Source organism: Chiloscyllium plagiosum, chromosome 24 (genome assembly GCF_004010195.1).
Source record: "Chiloscyllium plagiosum isolate BGI_BamShark_2017 chromosome 24, ASM401019v2, whole genome shotgun sequence".
Classification (NCBI taxonomy): Eukaryota; Metazoa; Chordata; class Chondrichthyes; order Orectolobiformes; family Hemiscylliidae; genus Chiloscyllium; species Chiloscyllium plagiosum.
The window spans coordinates 49,427,250-49,451,690 of NC_057733.1; the positions used below are offsets into that span (position 1 = coordinate 49,427,250).

The 24,441-nt window shown below is 39.1% G+C and overlaps 1 protein-coding gene across 6 annotated transcripts in view; it reads left to right on the forward strand.

Moving 5' to 3' along the window:
• Positions 1–24,441, forward strand: part of helz (helicase with zinc finger) — a 273,673-nt gene that overhangs the window by 187,758 nt on the left and 61,474 nt on the right. For 5 of the 6 annotated variants that reach the window (XM_043715064.1, XM_043715066.1, XM_043715067.1 and 2 more), the window contains 3 exons: positions 5,478–5,529; positions 7,470–7,654; positions 20,211–20,406. In XM_043715064.1, the coding sequence (XP_043570999.1) occupies positions 5,478–5,529; positions 7,470–7,654; positions 20,211–20,406 (433 nt within the window). The remainder of the gene's footprint in view (positions 1–5,477; positions 5,530–7,469; positions 7,655–20,210; positions 20,407–24,441) is intronic. The other variant, XM_043715069.1, reaches the window with a different exon arrangement.

Below are 24,441 nucleotides of genomic sequence, written 5' to 3' on the forward strand. Positions count from 1 at the left end.
TGAGCTATAAGGAGAGACTGAATAGGCTGGGGCTGTTTTCCCTGAAACGTCTTGAGTCTGAGAGGGTGACCTTATAGAGGTTTATAAAATCATGAGGGGCATGAATAGGGTAAATAGACAAGGTCTTTTCCCCAGAGTGGGGAAGTCCAGAACTAGAGGCCATAGGTTTAAGCTGAGCAGGGAAGGATATGAAAGGGTCCTAAAGGGCAGCTTTTTCACACATTGTGTGGTGTGTGTGTGTGGTGTGTGTGTGTGTGTTATGAACTGTCAGAGGAAGTGGTGGAAGCTGGTATGATTACAGTATTTTAAAAGGCATCTGGATGGATATAAGAATAGAAAGTGCTTAGAGGGATCTGGGCCAAATGCTGGAAAATGGGACTAGATTTATATAGGATATCAGGTTGACATGGACGAGTTGGACCAGAGGGCCTGTTTCCATGCTATGCTGTTTATCTGTATGACTCTATGTTTAATTGGCTTTAAACGCATATGCAAATACAGTCTGTAGAGGTGAATAAAGGATGAGAGCTCAAGAAAATATTTGGCATGTCATGTGTCTCAGAGACTTGAAGGAGTTGATTAGATTAAATTCCCTACAGTGTGGAACCAGGCCCTTCGGCCCAACAAATCCACACCGACCCTGAAAAGAGTAACCCACCCAGACCCATTCCTCTCTGACTAATGCACCTAGTACTATGGGCAGTTTAGCATGGCCAATTCACCTGACCTACACATCTTTGGACTGTGGGAAGAAACCGGAGCACCCGGAGGAAACCCATGCAGACACGGGGAGAATGTGCAAATTCCACACAGTCGCCCCGAGGCTGGAATTGAACCTGGGACTCTTGTGCTGTGAGGCAACAGTGCTAACCACTGAGCCACCGTGCTGCCCCAGAGTTGAAGAAAGACAAGAAGAAATGGGACACAATTGTTACTTATAAAGGGATTGACTTAAGTAAACTTCTCTAGAGTTGTTTCAGGTGCTGTGAAATTAGTGGAAACAGAGATTACCAAATCGATGAATGAAATGGCAGTTCAAGAGCTCAAAGAAGAAAGGAAAGTAAATGATGTGATGATAGACAGTACAGGAAATTTAAGGGTGGATTTTTGGATGTGAAATATTGATGAACAGTTTTGAAGGTTTAGCACTGGAACGGTGTCAGCTCCCACAAGGACCAGAAGGACTAATTCAGTATCTGAAGTGGATTGGGATGGTGAGGAGGAGGGTGTAGTCAGTTGTCTGTGACAGAGATTAGTTCTGTTGAGGTATGATTACCAAATGGAGATGGAAAAGCAATTTCAAAGTGACAACAGTGTAGTGTAAGACAGTGGGACGTCGTAATCAGAGTGGAAGAGGAAGTTGTGAAAGTAACAGGCACCTATGTGGAGAAGTTTTGTCTTCCTGATCTAGGAACAGCCGTGAGTTCTTTGGTCCTGTCCCTTCATCCTCAAATACAATCTGAATGGGGATGGGGGGATGTTTATAGTTTGCTATGGAAAAGGGAAGCCTCATGTTGCCTCCACCCTGCAGGATTAGTTTATGCATAAGTATGCATACTGAGTTAAAGTGCAGTGGTCAGTACAGTAGTTGTGGGACCATCCCATAAACAACAATAGGAATAACTCGACAGCTGTTTCCAATGGCACAAATTAGGAGAGGTATGCTATGACATTGGGAGAGTATTCGAGCAGATTGACAGAAGTTCACCAGAGTAGAGCAAGTTTATTAGTACCCGTCAGTACTGTTAACCTAGATTAGGATCTCAGACTCTGAGCATTGGACTTCTTGATCAACTGACTCAGGAACTACAAATAATCAGCTGTTTTGAGCAGGTATAAATCCTGGCAGATAAATGTAGACACCATCATTTAAAAAGGAATGTTCTACAAGTTAGATATTCCGTTGTTCTCTGATTTGTGGTACACAGGACATTAGAGCTGAAAATGTGTTGCTGGAAAAGCGCAGCAGGTCAGGCAGCATCCAAGGATGCTTCCTTGGATGCTGCCTGACCTGCGCTTTTCCAGCAACACATTTTCAGCTCTGATCTCCAGCATCTGCAGTCCTCACTTTCTCCTACACAGGACATTAGACCATCAATTGCAAGGTTTTCAAAATACACTTACTTTGTTACTACTGTTTGTACTAAACATTTGAGCCTTTTTTCAATGTCAAAACCAATTTATCTTTCTACACTTAAACACTGTTGAGATGCCCTCTTCGTTTATCCCAATTTGACCTTGTTAATATGTTACTGAGAGTGAAATTGTTTGAGACAGATTTAAAATTTTGTTCTTAAATATTTTGCCCTTGGAATGAATGCAAAAGGCCAAAGGGTTTCAGTTTTCTGCTGTGGAAGCCGAAAAAGTGAGAGAAGTTTGATTTAAACTGTAGATTCCTACGTTCGGTGGAAATTATGGGTAGTCATCTTTGTTAATGATCCTAAGAATGTTAATTTTAACTGCGTGGATTTCACAGACATCTGTTATGAGTAGTGATTTGGTAAGTATTAACTTTTGAGCATTACCATGTTTAATTTATTTAATAGAACCTTCCCTAATCAAAACAGTTAAAATAATAAATTGCCTTACACATTGTCTGGGACATTCTAAAGTACTTTACAGCCAATTAAGTATTTGAAGTATAATCAATGCTGTAAATGTAGAGAATGTGCAGTTGACTTGTACTCAACAAGCTTCCAAAAGCAGCGGCGGGATAGATGACCAGGCAACCTGTTTTATTGGTGTTGATTGACCCATAAATATTGGCCAGGAATGCTGGGAGGAAATAACCATATTTTCTTCCTTTAATGTCCATCTTGAAGACAGGGGTCTCCACTTAGATGCCACACTTGACTATGGTAGCTCCACCAGTGCAGGATTCATTCAGTCTCTGGAATAAGACTTGATCTCACTGTCATCTTATAAGAGGCAAGAGTGCTTTCAATATCCGAAGGCAATTCTGTCATAACCTTCGATCCCTGTCTTGTGCAGTTTGTTCAGTTTAAAATAGAGTAAGTTTTAGCGCTGGCTAGAAAGGTTGATTTAAAAATAGGCTATAATTTCTTCAATCCCGAACATTAGCGATGAACGAAAGGAGTTATAATAGATTTGGGTTTTGTCTTAAATAGAAGGCATTTTTGAATTGCCTTTGATTTACAGCACACCGCTAGGTAGATCCAGCCACCTTGAATTACTTTATGGCTTTAAATGGGAAAAAAAAATGTTTGCGGAGCAGAAAGAGAGATTTGGCATGTGTGCCAGTTCTTAGCTATTGAAGTCCAAAATTGATCCCAGTGCTCCACAATCTGCTCATCATCCTGTCAACTTCTGTATCAAATATTTATTCTATTTTCTTTTCAAAGATGCAATGGCCTCTGCATCAGTCACTTCTTTGGCAAGTGACTCCTTTCTTTTCATGTTCCTACAGCTTCTGTACAAAGAAATCTCCCCTATTCCCTCTCATTCTTTGATAATTTTAAATTTCCAATAGCTTTTATAATCCCATGAGGTGCATTTTAGCATAAACTTGCCTCTTCATGGTAAGTTTTTTAATTAAAGTTGACACCAACTAAAATACTAGAGTACAATATAAGTTATGGGTCTCTTCTCAAGTGCTTTTGTGCAGATGCAACGTTTTCAGAATTGTTATTTCTCCCATATACAATAAATTCCAGTCATCAATGAAAGCTAACTTCAATTCTCATTCTTTATTGCGTAGTAATGCTTACATTGATAATTAGCAAAAAGGCATGACTATGAGCTGATTTGAATTAGAAATAATATTTAGCATTACAGTTACAATTGTTCACTCTAGATTTGTGAGTTAAGGTATTTTGCAATGATGTCACTACTAATTATTTACAACTGAGATTACATATAGTAGAATCATACAGTAGTTTCAACACACGGAGGCCATTCAGCCAGTTCTGTCTGGAAGATTAATTCCCAATACATGCTTTTTTAAAAAGCGCGACACGCTGGCTAGTCAGCAGTCAATATGCCCTTGACCTGTGGCATTGGTCAGCATTGCTGCTTGGCTCTTGGAATATAATTTTCAGCCAGTTGAGATGCGATATCAGTACAGTCTGGGATCCATTGCTGTTTCTTATGTAATCCATTAGCTTAAATGATAAAGTGCGAAAATGTCTTTAAGGAATTCAGTTATCTCAGCATCTTGAGAGAAGTTGAAGTAGTACCTGATCTCTATTTTGCAACCAAGCCTACTTAAGCATTTTACTAGCTGAACATTCCACATTTCCAAACTTGCGACATTTCCACGGTGCTATGTTGGGCTGTATTAGGATTATGACATGAAGAAAATATTTAATGAGTTAACATTGCTTTAAGCAGGCAGATAGCACATGTGGAAAGGTCATCAGCCTTGTGCGTTAATTGTCTTTTTGTATAGATGATGCAACTTGAGTATTTCCAGCAGTATCTTTTGTCCAATTTCAAGAATCCACAGTATTTTGCTTTCATTCTAGTGCCAAATAAAGGTGCTTTTATGAATACAAAAAGTACTTTTAATGGCTAGATATCTTTACATCATCCAAATAGCTTTTTGGAACCTGAAGATTAAATGTGACTTGCCAATAAAGTGTAATGGGAACATGTTGAAGGCAGTTTCATAAGTAAGTGCATTTTTCTCCTTAATTTAAATACAGTTCAGACTGTACCTGTTATTTGAAAGATCAAAGACTAATTTTGCTTTTACTCCCTAATGGTTGCAAAACTGCAACTGCAGCTACTCTTTTGATCAGAGAGGTGAATGTCTGAAAAACGAGAGCCAACAACGGGAAAATAAATGGACCTTCTAAAGGTGGTGTCGATTTGTGCCGCTTTCCAAATTTGGATTGTTCATGTTAATATCCAATGCACTTCAATGTTGTGCTGTTTCATCTGACAACTGAAAACAAGCTTTTGAACTTGACATAAAAAAGAAATATCTGCCTTCCCAGGACTTATGAAAGTTGAAGAAGTTAACTATAGATATGTATGCTGGGTAAGAAAGGAGACACTCCCTCAATGAAATGAAGACTATAACCAAGTGCTGAAATAAGGAAAGAATTTAGTCTTGCTACTTGTACACAGCAGTTGTGTTGTAAAGGATACATAACTCAGAAAGAGTGCAGTAAGTTGTTTTCACGTCTTATGTTTGCAGTGGTTCATATATTTTATAGTTGTCAATAAATACTTTGCAAAATTTCCTTTCTTCTAAAGTGAGTTTGATAACATAGCATGAGATTGTATTCAATCCAAATCCTCTAACTAGGTGATTCTTAATTCTCTTTTGTCATACAAATATCCACAACAGAACAAGGAAAGGTAGTGAAAATTCCTGAATTTTTTGAGACAAAATCCTCTGACAGAACTGTTTTGAAATGGTTTTATGAAAATCTCCATTTATAACAGGCACTGAAGTGGACTTTATTATTAACCTCACAATAATCATTATGACCTTGTCATATTATTTGTAGAATAAAGGCCACCACCACAATCAGGGCGACCACTTTCCAACAGATGGATTTGGTAAGTTAGCTTTAAATGGTTATTGTCATTTCATAAAAATAAGGTATAATGACTCCCACTTCCCATTATCATGCTGGGGTTTGGGGGGGTGTGGGGAATTACCATTCACCAGAAACTGAACAGCACCAGTCGTATAAATATTGTGGCTACAAGAGCAAATCTGAAATTAGGAATTCTGCAGCAAATACTCCTAAACTGAGTCTCCCAAACCCTATCCACTCTGCACATGGTCCAAGGTAGGCGTATGATGGATTACACCCTACTTGCCGATAAGTGCAACAAATGCTTGACACCACCCAGGACAAATCGACCTGTTTGATTAGCACCACATCCACAAACATCTATTCCCTCCACACCAATATACCTTAGCAGTGGCCTGTGCCACGAGATGCACTGCAGAAATTCACCAAGGCTTCTTAGATAAACCACAACCTCGATCATCGAAAGCAACAAGGTCAGCAGACATATGGGAATACCAGTCCCTGCAAGTTTCCTCCAAATCACTCGCCATCCTAATTTAGAAATATATATTGCTATTCTTGTGTTGCTGGCTTAAAATTCTGGAACTCTTTCTTGCCCAACAGTATTGTTAGTGTACGTACACCAAATGGACTGCAGTTGTTCAAGAAGCATTGCTCACTCACACTTTTTCAAGGAGAAATAGAGATGGGAAAGACTTGCACGCCCAGTCAGCTGAGGCCTACATCCACTGGATGAATTTTTAAAAATCAAAACAAAACTAATTATGACTTGAAGTGCCATAACTGATACTCAAAACCAGAGGATTGGTTTGGTTTCAACAAAGTCGATAAAGTGCAACACTTTGAAAAGTATAGGTCAGACAGCATCCGAGGAGCAAGAGGGTCGATGTTCTGGGAATAACTCTTCATCAGGATATCTTGCTTATCAGATGCTGCCTGACCACCTGTGCTTTTCTAGCACCACATTTTATCGACTCTGACTCTCCAGCATCTGCAGTCCTCACTATCTCCTAGGCTTCAACAATGTAATAGTTTTAAATCTGAGTGTTAAAATGTTGTCTGATATTGAAAATATCTTGACCTCCATGTATAAAATGTAGGGGTACAGCAGGAACTTTGCTTAAACTGATAGATATAGGTTTCCTATTGTGCTGTCAGTTATTGCAGATCATGATGAGCTGAATGACACAAACACCTATTTTAATATTAACTTCCTGTGTATACCTGGCCTGCTGTTTCAAATATCATAGCAGATATACTTTGCACTTTCAGACTTTGTAAATACAGATAGTGCAATAGATAGGTACACTTTAAGCATGTGAATATTTCCTCCTCTTTCTGCAAGACACTTGTAGTCGAGTTTTGAGAAGATTTGTAGCTCAAGTTGAGGTTCTGGATGTAGGTTTGCTTGCTGAGCTGGTAGGTTTATTTTCAGATGTTTCACATTAACTAGCCACAAAACAACATGACCCTCTCTCACTAGTATCCTTACATACAAATAAGGAAGGACACCACTTCGACTGGGACAGCACATCCATCCTTGAACAAGCCAAACAGAGACATGCACGAGAATTCCTAGAAACATGGCATTCCAACTGGAACTCTAACAACAAACACATTGACTTGGGCCTGATTTACCACCCCCTGAGAAAAAGAACAGGAAATGACATCTCCATATGAGATGACATCACCACAGGAAATGACATCACCAACCATCACCATACATATCAATAAAAAGCAGGAATCATTGGCAGTGCTTCATCCTAAAGTACACTGAAGATGTTACCTAGTGTGGTGATCGAACGTCTGAAACTGAACCTTCCAGCTCAGCAAGCAAATCTACATCAAGAACAGTTGTAGGCAATTACAGTATGTGAAGGCTGGGAAAACAAGACTAAGTTGGATTTTGTGTTTTGCTGACAATCTAGAATTAATTTATTCAAATTTAATGTTTTTCAGTTCAACCTAATCCTACAGTATTAATTGGGAATCCCATCAGAGCATATACTCCACCTCTTGGTCCTCATCCTTCCCTTGGTAAATCTCCAAGCCCTGTCCAACGGATAGATCCTCATACCGGTACTAGCATCCTTTATGTGCCTGCTGTCTATGGTGGAAACATGGTGATGTCTGTGCCTTTGCCAGTAAGTTTGTTTTAAAACCTGAATGGATCAAATGGATTTGTAATCAAAAATGTGAATTATTCTTCTATCTCTTTCTACAATTTTACCTTTTTATATGCTGAATTAATTTCAAACTCTATCAGTTATCAAAACGTTTACTGCAACATTCATAGCTGAATATATTTGTACAGCAATTGTTTGGTTGGGTAAATAGGGTTTGGATGCCTGAACTGAAGATATATTTATAATAAAATGCTGTTTAAAAGTCCAGGCAGTGTTAATCCTTATTTTGGATTCCACACATGTTGGCCTCAAAGATTAACCATTTCTTTGAGCTGAGACTACCAGAAATGCGAAAGGTGGCACATTGTTGAAGATTGCTGTGTAGAGCTGTCAATGGTGCTCTCAGTAGAAACCAGTACCGTTGAAGTTTGATTCCTCACTAAGAAGGGATGAGATGTGAAGCCTGAGGATTAATGTGGAAAGCATGCTTTATGACAGACATGAGGATGGATTGAATTGAGAAATACGCCCAAGTGAATTTCTGAGAAGTGCATTTCAAGTTGAAACGTGAAATGATTTGGATGGAAATCAATTGTACAGTTACCTATTGAGTTGGCCTGTCATACTATGTTTTCAATTTTGTTGATTTTTTTTAAAAAAGGACCTCATAAGTAGATTATTCAAATCGGCTCTCACCTGTCCTCTAAAATGTTGCCATCTACTGAAGGGATTTAAGTGAGACAATTTACCCTGGCATGCCCCATAGCTTCAGTTGTAAAATACATTTACAATTGGCCCAAAGCTTAACAATTTTAGATTGGAGTAAGTTCCAGATGTTTTCATTGACAGCGTGTCAAATGTCAACTCTCTACTTTAACCAGTATTTATAGATTCTCTCATAAGGTGCCATTCAAGAGTTACTTTTATTTATTCCTGAGCTGAAGACATTGCCAGTTGGCCAGAATTTATTGCCTGGCTCTTATTGCCTTTGAGAAGGTGGTGTGAGCTACCTTTTAGAACCATTTGGTGAAGGTACCCACAATGCCATTAAGAAGGGAATTCCAAGGTTTTGATGCAGCAACAGTAAAAAAAGCATAGATTATATTTCCAAGTCAAGGTGACAGTGGTTTGGAGGGGAAATATGGTGATGTTCCTAAGACGGTAGAGTTTGTGGGTTTAGAATGTACTATCTAAGGTGCTTTAGTGACTTTCTGTAATGTACCTCCTCGATGGTGTACGTTGCTGCTGGAGGGAGTGAATATTTGTAAATATGGTGCTGTTTTGTACTGGATGATGTCAAGCTGCCAGAGTGTTGGTAGAGTTGTACTTATCCAGACAAGTAGGAAGCACGCCACCGCACACCTAATTTGTACCTGGTTTTGGAAAGTCAGGAAGTGAGTTTCTCACTGCAGTATTCTGACTAGTCTTGTTGCCAGATTTAACCATTGAACCAGGCTCACGGCCTGAATACTTGGTTATGATGGAGGGGGGGGGAATATGTCATGCCAAGAGTTAGCAGAATTGTACTCGACACAATCTGCAGTTGCACATAGCACCTCATGGATTGATCTTGATTTTTCCCCCGACTGTATATCACTGTGCCAGCACCTCAGCTGGGTCTGTCTTGCATGACAAGACATAACCAGGAATATAAATGGTGGTGTCTAGGATATTGTATGTGAAGTACAATTCCGTGAGTATGACTGTCAGCCACTAGCTCCCCTGTGCTGGTAAGGAGAACTTTGCAAGATCCACAGAACTGAATTTACCATTGTCATTTCTGGTGGCGAGGTTAATGCCGGTCAATATCATTTCTAATTTGGGACTTTTCATTGGCTTGGATGACAATTGGATCGCTTGCTAATCCATTGCAGAATCAAACATATTGCTGTGGGTCTGGAGTCATTTGTAGGCCGGACCAGGTAAGAACAGCAGTTTCTTTCCCTAACAGACATTAGTGAATCAGATGGAGTTTCAAAGCGATCAACAATGATTTTATTGTGGCCATTCAACTTTTATTTACTGGTTGTTTTTGCATTTAATTTTGACCATCTGCCAAGGTCATATTCAAATCAGTGTCCCCAGATCTGAGTCTGGATCAGTGTTCCTCTGCTTGTGCATCTGTGTGCACAACCGCTTCAAGGGTCCACACTTGACCATGAGTGTGCCAATATTATTTGCAGCATTCACTTCCAGTTCCAGAGATCACTAGGTTTAGAAGTCAATGTAGAAGAAAGAAAAATTATTGGGAACATTGTCCTGGATTACTAATCCAATGACTATACCAGTACACCGTTGCTAAGTAAGAGTTCATGGTGTAAATGGTAACAATAACAAGGATGGAGGATTGGTAGGCTAATAGAAAGCAGAGAGTGGCACAAGTGTGTCACTTTGCTGGCTAGATCTAATGGATGGTGTACCACAGGGGTCAATGTTGGATTCTCCATTATTTAAAATCCATGTACATGTGTGGATTAAAGGAATGATTGTACATTTGACGAGTTTGCTGATGAAACAAAGACAAATAGAGAAACACGTTGTGAAGAGGGTATAAGATGTAAGAATGTAAATAGGTCAGTGGATAACAATCTGGCATCTTGAGTATAATATGGGAATGTGAACTTGTCCACTTTCAGAAGAGTAGAAAAGGAGCATATTAATTAAATGAAGAAAGTGCAGAGTTCTGAGATACAGAAAGTGATTATGAAGGTGAATGGAATTTATTGCAAGCGCAGTAGGGTACTAAGATGTGTGCTACAGTTATGTAAAGCATTGCTGATACCATATCTCTAGCACCATATGCACTTTTGGTCTCCTTACTTATAAAAGGATGTAAATGAATTAGAAGCAGTTCAGAAAATGTTAGCTCAACAGAATCCTGGAAATGTGGTGGATGTTGTCATCTTATGAGAAAAGATTGGATAGGCTAGGTCGGATCTGTTGGAGGTTACAATAATGAGAGGTGATCTTATTGAAGTATTTAAGATCATGAGGATGCTGGACAGTGTGATTGCTAAAAGATTGTTTACTCTGGTGAGGCAGACTAGAAAAAGAGGACAAAGTTTGAAACGGCTTGTCACCCACTAAAAATGGAAATGAGTTTTTTTTTCTCTGGGGGTCATGAGTTATTTAAATCATCTTTCCTGGAGAGCAGTGAAGGTGGGATCATTCAGTACTTTGAAGGTAGAGATAGGTAGATTCTTGACTAAGAAGTCATAATTTATCTGGGCTCAGCAGGAATATGGTTTTGATGCCTCAGTTGGATCAACCATGATCTTACTGAATTGTAGAGCAGGTTAGAGGGGCCAAATGGCCAAATTCCTATTCCTAATCCATATGTTAGAAAAAAAATTGATTTGGAATTGAGTTTGTTTTATGGTGGTTTGTTTGCTGAATTGCATCAACATGAGTTAATTTAAAACTGGGCAATAATTACCTTGTCACTGTTGCGTATTGTCACTGGGGATAGAATTGTCATTTTTTTTTGTACCCAGTGACACTTCTCAATAAGAATGGCAAGGTTTGCTGTAGTTAAAAATGCTGTGCTTGGGCCCAACCGAATTCCCAGGTTTCCTTCTCCGCAAGTGTTAAACTTTAATTTTCTATGTTCGTTCTGATTCCTGAATGTCAAATATCCAAATCATGGAAGTACTTAATGGTGGTTTAGTGCATTCCACTCATATCTGTGAACTGGATTGCAGCAGTGGAACACATTTCAGTTAAGATCTATGATCATAAGAGCCAACAGTCCTTTCCCAAGCCTTCATTGGCATTGTCTTGGCTTTCTGAAATGTAAGTTCCAATGAAGTATTTACATAGTAATTTAAAATAGCAGCAGAGGCAACCTAAACTGCCAACATATTGTGTTGTATGACTCAGTGGATCAGGACCTTTCAACAACGAAAGCATCACTCTCTCTATACGATAATCAGTTGCTCCTGAACACCATCTGTTTTTCCCAATTCTGCAGCAATATTAACTAAACTGCATCACATTTGTGTGTAACATTTGAACAAGACTACTTCGCTACACTGGCTAGAAGTCCTGTGGAAAGTCTTTCCAACTTAAAAATGCTCTATGCTCTTCTGTTCACATTGATACAATGTGGCAGACCTTTTCTGAGGAACTGAAAACAGTGTGACATGGTGTAATAACAGAATATTCATGCTGGATTGAAAATATTGAACAAAGAAATTACTGCAAATAATTTTCAGCCATTTAAATTTTAGACTTTGTAGGAGAAATGTCATTGTATTTCTCTTCAGTTTCTTCTCCCTGAGTTGCAGGCTCGTGGGTAACATTTTGAGGATGTCCAGAGACCATGAACCTCCAATAACTTAAATGTGGATTTTCTCATTTTATCCATTCTTTTTAAAATTGTTGCACCTGAATTGGTCCACGCACATTTTCGAGAGAAAGATATGAGGTTTCACCACAAAATTTTAATCTGCTTTCAACCAAAATTCATAAACTTCCATTTTGTTCAGTTATCAAGTTCTTTTGGGTTTTCTCTGATTCTTTGATTTCACAGAAGTTCATTTACAAAGGTCTAAAACAGTAGATGATATGTCTTTGTTAATAGTGGCCAATATAATCCAAGAGCTGTCAGTGTCACCATGAAATCAGCTACGTCTACCAAACCAAACAGTCAAGGCTTTAGTTTAATATCTCATCCCCACAGAGAAGAAGGACTTATGCCCGAAACGTCGATTCTCTGCTCCTTGGATGCTGCCTGACCTGCTGCGCTTTTCCAGCAACACATTTTTCAGCTCCCCACAGTGTAAGCAAAGGTTATGTGAAATTAATTCAGGTATTAAGAATAAATAATTATTTCAGTTCACGTCGTTGGAAGTTTGTAGAATCTGCCAGCTCCCAATAAACTGTGTGAAATGCCATCACTCATCAAGGTGAGGAATTTTAGTATTAGACTTTGAGACATTTTCCATTTTGAGCATCCATTGCTTCAGCATTGAGCACACAGAAATAGTATCAGTTGGATGTTGAATTAAGCTTCCATTATGGCCAGGCAATATGCTGAAACCCTTAAGGAGTGCAGTTTAGGGTAACATTTTCACTTCTGCACTGTATCCTCATTGACTTTGATTGTCATGTTTGTGCTGTGCACTTGAGCACGTTCAGTATTAAACTTATTTCACAAAGCATTATCTTTGCAGCAAATAGTTCATACCTTAATCTCATCAGCATTTGAAACTAGGTGCTGGGTGTAAAGTACCTGAGCTAAACCCCTCAACTGGTTGCGCAAAAGAAATTGAATGATAAATGGTACAGTGAATTGGATGAACTTTTGGAACAAACTATAATTTGTTATGCCCATTCAAGTTAATAATATGACTGAATACAGCAGCATCCTGTGAGAGGGAGAAATTGTTTGGAGTATAATTGTAGTGTGTGTAAAGTGTTTTTTATTGGGGAAAAGTGCTAAATCTGATAACTTCTCATCACATCTGTCATGGATGAGATTTTGATTAAAATTATTTATGAACTTCTCATGATCATTTTCCAGTGCACTTGAGTTGGTGTGAGAGTTTAGAAAGCAGTGATGTTTGTGAATACAGTATTACCCACTAAATAAGAACTTGGAACTGCAACAGGCAATTCAGCCCCTTGAGCCTGTAACTCCACTTTCCTGTCCGCTCCCTGTTACCCTTCAACCCATTACTAAGTAAAAATTTGTCTCTCCTCTCAAATTACTGAATGGCCTAGCATGTACTACACTCTAAGGTAAAATTCCATAGATTCGCGATCTTTTGAGAGAAATAGTCAAAACGTTTAATCAATTCTTTCCCTGAGTATATGGCTTTGCAAAACACAAGTTCATCCTCAGCTGTGTAGTATTGATTAATTCTACATTTCAGGAAGAATGTGAGGCTTTGGAGATAGGACAGAAAAGATTTACTAAAGTAGGGTTTCTTTTTATTCGTTCCTGGAACAAGAGTGTTGTTAACACATCTAGTATTTATTGTCCACCTAATTGTGAGCCTTAGTGAGTTGCCCTCTTGAATAGCAGCAGTACGTCTGATGTCGATAAACCACAACACTGTAGGTTTTACAATTTGATTAAGCTACAGTGAAGAAACAGTTTTATAGTTCTAAGCCGTGACAAGAAATGGATGTTATAAGTGGCAGTGTTCCATGCAACTGTGCTCTTGTTCTTCTGGGTACTACAGACCATACGTTTTGAAAGTACTGTCAAAGGAGTCTTGATTACAATTAAATGAACAGATTTGCAAAGCTGGGTTTGATCCCTTCACCACAGAGGTGTATCTAAGAAGAGCTTTGAGGTTGTTTAAAATCTTGAAAGTTTAAGATAGACTAGACTAAAAAATTGTTCTAGCAGCTGAAGGGTCACTTATCAGAGAACACACCTTTGGAGTGATTAGCAAAAAACTAAGAGGTGACTTTGTTCTTCAAAATGTATTTAGGATTTAGAATACACTAGAGTAGTCTTCAAAGACGATTCCTGAAGGAGGAAACAATTGCAGAGATGAGGTAAGAGCAGGAAAGTGGGACTTAGTGATTCACTCTCCAAGACAAATAGTACAGTCTTTATTGGCCAAATGGCTCCAGTAGTGCTACAATTGAGCTACATTTATGGGAAGTTGAGGGAAATGATCATGATATGTAAACACTGTAGTTGCTATCGTCTGATAAACCCCCATATCTCACTAGCAGTTCATTGAATAGCGAGAGGATGGAACTCCATTATCAGGCTTGTCACCGTTGAACAGAGCATCTTCCTGCTGATGTTTGGAATAAAGGACAGTCTTGTTGGTAAGGTAGCAGAGATCCTATGGAACCAATTCACAATAAAGACTGCAGGGTAAGATGACTGAAAAGGGGCAGACTAACATTTTTTGAATTAATGAATTGCTGATTAACACTGCGAAGTAACTGAGATTAAAAGTGATTTATTTTTTGAAGCAAGAAAAGTTGTGATTTCTGATTTTGTTTGTTGGAAGCAAAAGGACATTGTCAGTAAAGCACAGTTTTCAGTTAGCCCAGTATTCCCTCCCTGTTGGTTGTGTGTGTGTTAAAATGCAAAGAGATTCCTAAAACCATGTTGAGAAGATTGTTAAATTGAGATGTAATCGGTCAGTAGAACATTCTGCACATTATGCCTTTAAGTTATTTGCATATGAAATATGACTTTTAAAGCAATTCAATATCAGTGCAAAGAAACTCAAAAAGTTTAAAATATGGAAATAACAAAGATTAATTACACGGTTGACTGAACTATCTTCATGTGTAGACAAGGTTAATACGTTGACTTTTTGAAATGTTTCAGGCCATTTGTTTTGTTATCATAGTGAATTTATTAAATAAAGCCGTGCAGTTTATCACTTCAGTGCGAATGTAAATCATATTTTTATCTAGTCTGAAGCAGAAACGAAGTTGCATAAATAAAACTAGTGTAGACAAAAATTAGAAATCATAACTTCCCTGCTAAAATGCAGGAGATGGCAAAATTCAAGAATACTATGAATGAGGGAGCTGAGGTCCACAGGTTATGCTCTGAAATGTGAAAATTGCAAATGGTAATCTAATGATTTGCTCACTCATCCACTGTTTCCCCTTTAGCCTTTCTCTTTCCTCCCTGCTTTCCAATCTCACCCTTCCTGGAGTTTGGTCCATGCTCTCTACTCTGCTTTCCTCCCCATATCCCACTCCATTTCTCTTGTTATCATGTTCTTGCTCTCTGTTCTGTGTCCTATTGTCTCTGACACACTATTATGAAATATCACTCCAAATTGTTTGTTGTTACTATCTATGCAAGGCCTAGATTATAATGTCTTCTGTGTGCCGTCCAGGCTGTGCTTTCATGCGAGATTCATACCAAAAGTACAATTTAACAGAGTTCAGTCCTATTACTAATGAAAGCAATTCAAGTAATGAGATGACTATAATGAAACATGATTTTTCTTTTTGATTTTTTTTTCCAATTTCACTTGCCATAAAAATGTAGATAGTAGGAAATGGCTTTCGCTTCTGGGAATGAGAATATACTAATTTATCAAGATTGAATGAAGGGTTGTCACTACATTTAAGCTGGTTTGGGATTACTTCCATGCTAATGCTTGGTGTGGGGGAAAAAAAATAGGAATTGTTGAGGTCTCAGCACTGATATGCTTCCCTTTACCAGCATACTCAGTTCTCAACCAAAAGCATGTCGAAACATGAAAAAAAACTAGATAATGGATCCAAATTGCACATTCCTGCTTCTCTCTGTCACCTTGACAAAATTGAAGAGCTTAATACTGTAATTGAGTTTCTGTTTGTCTTATAACTATTCTTTTGAGAGATGGTAAGGAGGAGAAAGCACATTTGCTGGAAAATTACTGCAATGCAGTTTCAACCGTTTTCATCAGCTACTAAAATAATAATTGGTTGAGTATTTTCCCGTTGCAAATATGCAATTATTAGGAAATGCAACTTAATAAATCTCTCCAGTAATGAAGTTAATCATAACCAGCTTTCAAATTTTTCAGTAAGCCTTGTTTGTGGAAAGATCTTTCATGAGACTGCTGAGCAGGGGTTTACCAATAATGTTCACTGATGCAATCGCTTGCTAACACTTTGAGTCTGAATTTGCATAGGAGGACTGCTACTTTGACAAGAGTGGAGGTGGATGGTAAATTGTGGCAATAGACTGTACTTGAACTGAACTTGGGAAATAACATGAGAAAAAGAGGAGTGGGAGTTAAAAGGTGTACTGCAAATACTGAAACATTTTATTATTCACTCGTGGGACATGGGTGTCACTGGCTTGCCATCATTTATTGCCTGTCCCTTGCTGCCTTGAAACTTAAATGGTAACATTCCAGTTTAAAAGTCTCTATTTTGATAGCTTGAAGGGTCAGAAAGGTGTGACATGAACATCAGGTTCTTCTTCGTGCAGAAAGCATGAAAGGTTGAATTTATCAAAGGAAAAAGCATTTGTTGAATTTTATATTTCCATGCCCACATCTGAGCTTCTAAAATAAGTGATAGTAATACATTTTGAAAGTTGTCATCATCATTTTACTTCTCTGTGTAGAAAATGCTTCCAATAACTAGCTAATTAAGTGCTGAAACAAAAATATCAGACAGATATCAAGTCCACATGTTCACTCTTGTGTAATGTCAATTGTTCTTTCTCATCCAATCAGAATGTCTTATTAAGATGGAAGCTAATTTTGGTATTGCAAATGTAATGGGACTGAGCCTGACATTCAATTTTCAGAGCTGAAGTAAATAATTTCTGTATCTCCACTTTGAATTCATGCAAATGGGGAAATTTGACTGTTACTTTTATGTCATAAGTTCAATAGTAGAGCTAAATATTGTGCAGAAACATTACGGATTTGTGCGATGAATGTGCAACTGAACTGATGCAAGAGTATGCTTCTCAATTGATGCAGTGCCATTCTGTAATTCCACATTGACATTTGCTTGCATCTTATGGCCAGTCTTTTGGGGAGTTGCTGATTAAGGAAACTAAGCACTTCCTTCGAGACCAGGTGATCCAATAGGTAAGTGTTAGGTTTGTGCAATTTGTGAGAACGTCATAGATAAAATGCGAAGGATGTTCAACCCACCAAAACTCATTGCATTTGTATTTCAACTTTCCCAGTCCTCTGTCAGATATATTGTCTCACTATCCTGCCTGGCAGATTATTCCAAATGTTACTAATCATTTGTATCCAGAATTCTTTTGTTGTGGGTTCATATTCGTGCTTACTGTGACTAACATGCTACCTTAATTTAAAGCAGTTTTCAGATTATTTTTAAAGATTTTTAATTGTCTGTGTAGTTCATAGGCAGGTCCTTGAGGAATATGGGGATTAAGTTTCTAACCTTGGAGCTTGAAACATTCTCCAGAAACTACTTTGAGTGAAGTCTTAGAGTCACAGCTGTACTGACTACCATCTTGCTCACTCAGCATAGGAATGATGCTAATTGAATTCAAATAGTTTTAGCTGCAGCTAGTGTTCTAAGATCATTTCTCTTCAGTACAATTAAGTTTTTCAAGAATAACTATCATTAAAACCTTTATAGTGTCTTGCACTATCTTTCCTAAAATTTTTATGATTAAACTACATTTCTGATCCAGTTATCCATCAGAAATCTTGGTGGTTCTCTATTTCTTTCCTGCTCCTTTCAAACTTCAGGTTTGTCATAGAAAGTGTCACAGTACTTGTAATTCTGATGTTGATGATTACAATATCCTCTACCTCATTGAGCATTGCAAATATGTTAGCTGGCAAAGTGCAGTCAACACTACAGAGAGGAATGATGATGGATTCTCACATTGCTTCAATGGATTAGTGTTCTCAAAACAAAAAAAAAGACCGGTTTGCAGCCGAGGTTGATGTGACATTAGCTCAAGTCCAAACTGGAATGTCTGATTGCAAATACTGTATTTGAATTCAGTGTTAGTTGGATGAGGGCACTGACTTTGTACCATTTTGCTTGTTCTGATGATATATAACTCTGTTGCTCAAATGTGAAAACTGCCAACTGAGACTTCTTCATTGGGTCTGCCCAAGGTTGATTTTCAGCGGAATCATAGAATTGCTACAGTGTCAAAGGAGGCCATTTAGCCCACCTCGAACTGATCTCTGCCTTTTCTCCATATCCCTGCATACCATCTCTATCCAAATAACCATTCATACCCTCTTGAATGCCTTAATTAAACCTACTCTGACTGCATTCCTGGCAGTGCATCCCATACTCTACACGCTGTGTACAAAGGTTTTTTTACTTACACAACTCTTGCTTTGTTTGCATGTCACTTTAAATCTATGCCGTGTAATTTTTTTTCTATTTTGCAAATGGGAACAGCATCTCTGTATTTTCTCGAGCCAGAATGCTCATGGTTTTGAAAACCACCTCAGCTGTTTTCTCTCCAAGGAGAACAGACCAAGCTTCTTTTATCTGTCCTCATAACTGAAGCTACTTATTCTGAGAGCCATTCTGTTAAATCACTTCCACACAGTCTCGAATACATTGGCATCATTTCTATAAAGTGGAACAATACTCCTGCTGAGGTGTAACTGTCATGTCAAAGTTCAACATTGTTTTCCTTCTCTTGTACTGTGCCTTCAGTCTGAAACTTCTGAGGTTGGCTATTAATTTGTTTTTATATCCATGTTTGGGAGGTCCAAAGATGCACATTAGCATGCTTAGCAAGTTCCATGCCACTGTTTGGGTATCTGGGAATCCTCCATGTAAACCACACTGCTTACCCAACAAAGCTGAACTCTGATGAGCATATGCTTGATGCCAGGTATTGCCAGATACTTTGCAAGAACTTCTGTTGGGAATTTTGACCTACCACCTGATATTGCAAATAGATCTTGTAAGTAACTGACAAAATATGGAGTTTGTATCAGAACAAAGAACACAGCACGAGGCAATGGTGCCCAGTCAAAATCTGGGCAACATGAAGGCATCTCTCGGGAGAAAAGAACTGCACAAATAGGAAGTGGATTCTGACCAACTTGTCGCCTTGTTGAGAAGTAATCAGAATTTGCCAGGCATGTAAAATTCTATGAAATAAAAGCAAAGTGTTGGAGATACTCTGCAGGTTTGACAATCTATGGAGAGAGAAACAGTTGAAGTTTGGAGTGCAATGTACTCTTCTTTAGAACCAAACTCCTCTCTCCACAGGTTCCTCCAGCGCACTGTTTTTTTTCATATCTCTAGTACCCACAAGTATTTAGTTTTGATTTTAATGTAAAATCATTCACTTGCTGCTTCAGACAGCATGCCTCCTATTTGAGACTCAAGCTGAAAGTACCAAATGCTGTTTCACTAAGTCCCTGCATACTCCACAGCTATAGAATGTAGAACATTATAGGGCAGTACAAGCCCTTCAGCCCTTGATGTTGCGCTGACCTGTGAAACCAATGTCCTTAAAGTTGGCAAGTCTACTACTGTTGGAGGCAGTGTGTTCCGTGCCCCTACTACTCTGAGTAAAGAAACTCCTCTGACATGTGTCCTATATCTATCACCCCTGACTTGAAAACTATGGCCCCTCATGCTTGTCATCACTATCTAAGGAAAAAGGCTCTCACTGTACATCCTATCCAAACCTCTGATTATCTTCTATGTCTCAATTAAGTCACCTCTCAACCTTCTTCTCTGTAACGAAAACAGCCTCAAGTCCCTCAACCTTTCCACATAAGATCTTCCCTCCATACCAGGCAGTATCTGAGTAAATCTCCTCTGAATCCTTTCCAAAGTTTCCACATGCTTCCTGTAATGCGATGACGAGAACTGTATGCAATAGTCCAAGTGCAGCCGTACCACAGTTTATCTTAAACTTTTAAATAGCGCAGGTTTTCCCTTCTGGGTTTTGGCAATCACTCAAGTGATAGTAATTGTAAAAAAAAAAAGTTGTAATGTAAAAGCAACAAACATGGTAGACTGTTGTATACAATTTTAATTCCCTTTGCGTACTTAACAGGTTTTTCCCTGACTTTTGACAGTCAGGTAATTGATTACCACCATACATCATTGGAATTTGTTATTGCAGTGTGCTGTAGTTAATGAGGGTTGCCTGTCCTTACAGGTTTCGTGGCCTGGTTACCAAGGCCGTTTCGCAGTTGATCCTCGCATTATGAGCCATCAAGCAGCAATGGCATATAACATGAACTTGTTGCAAGCACATGGACGTGGATCTCCCATCCCCTACAATTTAGGTCATCATTCCCCAATTGGACCAGGGCAGCAACACTCGGAAAAGGATCACGAACAAAACAGAGCTGGTGAGTTTTTTTTGGTTAGTTTGGTGCTAAATTACATTGAATACCAGATTTATTTTCAAAAGCATTGGGACGATGACTGCCATCCAGCTTTAGCCTTTGTTAAACTAAGTGCACATAATAGAACAATGTATTATCAATATTATGGGTGTGTTAGTTAGAGTTTCTGTGAAACGATTAGCACATAAGGTTACATTCTTTAGAAGAATAAGGGATTTGGTACTCTCGAGTCACAGAGATGTACAGCATGGAAACAGATCTTTCGGTCCAACCTGTCCATGCCGACCAGGTATCCCAACCCAATCTAGTCCCACCTGCCATCCAAATGCCTCTTAAATGTTGCAAATGTACCAGCCTCCACCACTTCCTCTGGCAGCTCATTGCACACACGTACCACCTTCTGCGTGAAAAAGTTGTCCTGTAGGTCTTTTTTATATCTTTCCGCTCTCACCCTAAACCTATGCCCTTTAGTTCTGGACTCCCCGATCCCAGGGAAGAGACTTTGCCTGTTTACCCTATCCATACCCCTCATAATTTTGTAAACCTGTATAAGGTCACCCCTCCGCCTCCGACGCTCCAGGGAAAACAGTCCCAGCCTATTCAGCCTCTCCCTATAGCTCAAATCCTCCAACCCAGGCAACATTCTTGTAAGTCTCTTCTGAACCCTTTCAAGTTTCACAACATCTCTCCGAGAGGAAGGAGACCAGGATTGCACACAATGTTCCAACAGTGGCCTAACCAATGTCCTGTACAGCCACAACATGACCTCCCAACTCCTCTACTCAATACTCTGACCAATAAAGGAAAGCATACCAAAAGCCGCCTTCACTGTCCTATCTACCTGTGACTGCACTTTCAAGGAGCTATGAACCTGCACTCCAAGGTCTCTTTGTTCAGCAACACTCCCCAGGACCTTACCATTAAGTGTATAAGTCCTGCTAAGATTTGCTTTCCCAAAATGCAGCACCTCGCATTATCTGAAATAAACTCCATCTGCCACTTCTCTGCCCATTGGCCCATCTGGTCAAGATCCTGTTGTAATCTGAGGTAACCATCTTCGCTGCCCACTACACCTCCAATTTTGGTGTCATCTGCAAACGTACTAATTCTACCTCTTATGCTCACATCCAAATCATTTATGTGAATGACAAAATGTAGAGGACCCAGCGCCGATCCTTGTGGCACTCCACTGGTCACAGGCCTCCAGTCTAAAAAACAACCCTCCACCACCACCCTGTGCCTTCTACCTTTGAGCCAGTTCTGTATCCAAATGGCTAGTTCTCCCTGTATTCCATGAGATCTAACCTTGCTAATCAGTCTCCCATGGGGAACCTTGTCAATTGCCTTACTGAAGTCCGTATAGATCACATCTATCGCTCTGCCCTCATCAATCCTCTTTGTTACTTCAAAAAACTCAATCAAGTTTGTAAGACATGATTTCCCACGCACAAAGCCTGTATTGCTGTTATGCATGCGTCTAAGCACTTCCTTCAGCAAGTTTGTATGGACCTAATTTCGTTTTGAAAACGGTTGTGTAGATCAGTGCGCTGTGTCCAATTTTTAGTCCAGCTTTTCACTTTGTCTTAAAAAAAATTTCTTTATTTGAATTAATATATTCAAAATTTGGGCAAAGTTGTGAATTCTGGAGTAAACAGAAAAACACAAGTTCTAGAAACGCCTGGTGATTGAAAACTGTTGTATGTTATTATCCTATAATGTAGGAAATGCCCTAAAATGTGATGAGACTGACACAAAGCTTTTGTAGAAGTAGTTACCAAAAGCCTGTTCAAAATTTATGAATGGAAGAAGCTTTTGATGGAGTCATGGAGAAAAGGAGTGTAAAGAAGTTTCTGGCAAGATTTGTAGAAAGGTGTATTGAGATAGATGAACATTTCTGCTACCGTGGACTTGGTGGGGGTGGGGATTTGTGAGTGGCAATACATACTGCAAACCAGTGTCACAGGACTGAGCTTTAAGAGCTGTACAAGAAAAGTCAAGTCTGATGTTTGTAGTTTTAATGAGATGAAAGATAAGCATAATGTGGTAAGCAGTTGTCCTAATGGATATTAAATCTGAAGCTTAGTTTGGGTGACCAAAGCAAGGATTTTGTGCTGTCAGGGACAACTATTAAGTAGGATATGGAACTTTGCTGGGTGTTGAATAAAATGGCTGCCTGCACTTTCATTGTTCACTTTAAGGAAATTCTGTTTAATCAATTACTTTGTCTCGCAAGCAGTCTTGCAATTCATAAGGACAGTTCGTTTAGCTGGTTCTAAAATTTTATCAAAAGATATGGTTATTGCTCGTTAGGCCAGCATTTATTACCCATTCCTAATTGCCTTTAAGGGGGAAGTGAGCTACAGCCTTCAACCTTTGCAGTCTCTATCATACAGGCACACGAACAGTGCTATTCGGAAGGTGTTCCAAGATTTTGACCCAGTGACAGTGAAGGAATAACGATGTTCCTACAGAAGACCATATATGACTTGCAGGGGAGCTTGCAGCTGATGGTGTTCCCACTCATCTGTCTTTATCCTGGAATTCCCTCTCTATGGGTGTACTTAAAGCACATAGACTGCAGTGAGCCAAGAAGGCAGCTCACTATCACCATCTCGAGCAATTAGGGATGGGCAATAAATACTGGCCAGCTGACGACACCCATGTCCCACAGTGTGAATAAGAAAAAGGTATTGTTTTCCTCTCTCTCTCTCTCTCTGGTTTCTGCACCATCAGCTGCTGACCCAATCTGGCAGTTGTATCCTTTCGCACTAGTGCAAATTGGTCAGTGGTGGTGTTACCAATCCAATCTCAGTGAAATTTCCCGTCCAGAATGCGTTCTAGGCCTTTATCACCCTTGGTATTTTTCAACGTTTTACTTATCATTGAGTCATTAGCTGAGGGATTGTTAAAGGGTGATTGGTAATAATCAGGAGGAGATTTCCTTGTCCATGTTTGACTTGATACCACGACACTTCATGGGATCCTGAATAAATGTTGAAAACTGGCAAAGGCAGTTCCCTTTCAGCTGTATACCCAATGTGGTGTCACCTCAGGTCTGTCCTGATGATGCTTTAGGACATACCAGGGGATGATAATAGTTGTGGCTAGCACATAGCCGTATTTACGACTATGTGAGGCTTTTGCTTGACTAATCTGTGGCACAAGATCCCAGATGTTCGTAAGGGGGACTTTGCAGAGTCAACAGGGCTCGCTCTGCCATTGTTCTTTGCAGTGCCCAGGGCAATGTCAGGTGGGTTTCATTCTTTTCTGAGTTTACTGTAGCAGTTTTAATGACCGTTTCAGAGGACATTGAAGAGCTAGTCACATTGCTGTTGGTCTGAAGATGCATGTACATGAGATCAAGTAAGAACAGCAGACTACTTTCCCTAAAGAACACTACTGTATTAGATGGGAATTTACAATATTTGACATTGATTTCATGGTTGTCGTCATCTAGAATAGCTTTTAATTTCAGATTTATTAATTGAATTAGCATATATCTGGAAACATTTTTCAGATTGACAATGTTCTCCAGTAGAAACATGTAATTAAAACAGAAATAAGATGTAAAACAGAATCAGGAAATAAATTGCAGAAAACTGGAGTACTGAGGAAAAGGCAACTGCATGGAGACAGCTGGGAATGGAAATACAAGAAGCTGAGAGTTGGAGGGAGATGAGTAGGGAATAGTGTATTTGATCATGGAAAAGTACCACAAAGAAAGTGGATTTATGCAGGATGTTTTGGTCACTTTGGTTAGGGTAGTCTCAATGCTTTGAGCAAGATGGAACCTGGACTGAAGGGAATTGTGTGAGGAATTGTAGGATAGGGACCTCTGAATTGGTTAATAATGCACAATCAAATAAATAGATCAGTGGTGGAATTGAGAAGAGATTGTGGTGAACCTTTTGAGAAGAATGTGTAGTAAGTAGCTTTTTGATTAATAATGAAAATTACACAATTATTCAAGGAATTGTAAAATCTGAGCAGGGAAAATTTAGGTACAGCAGCAGCTCCTAATACAGAGAAATCTCGATT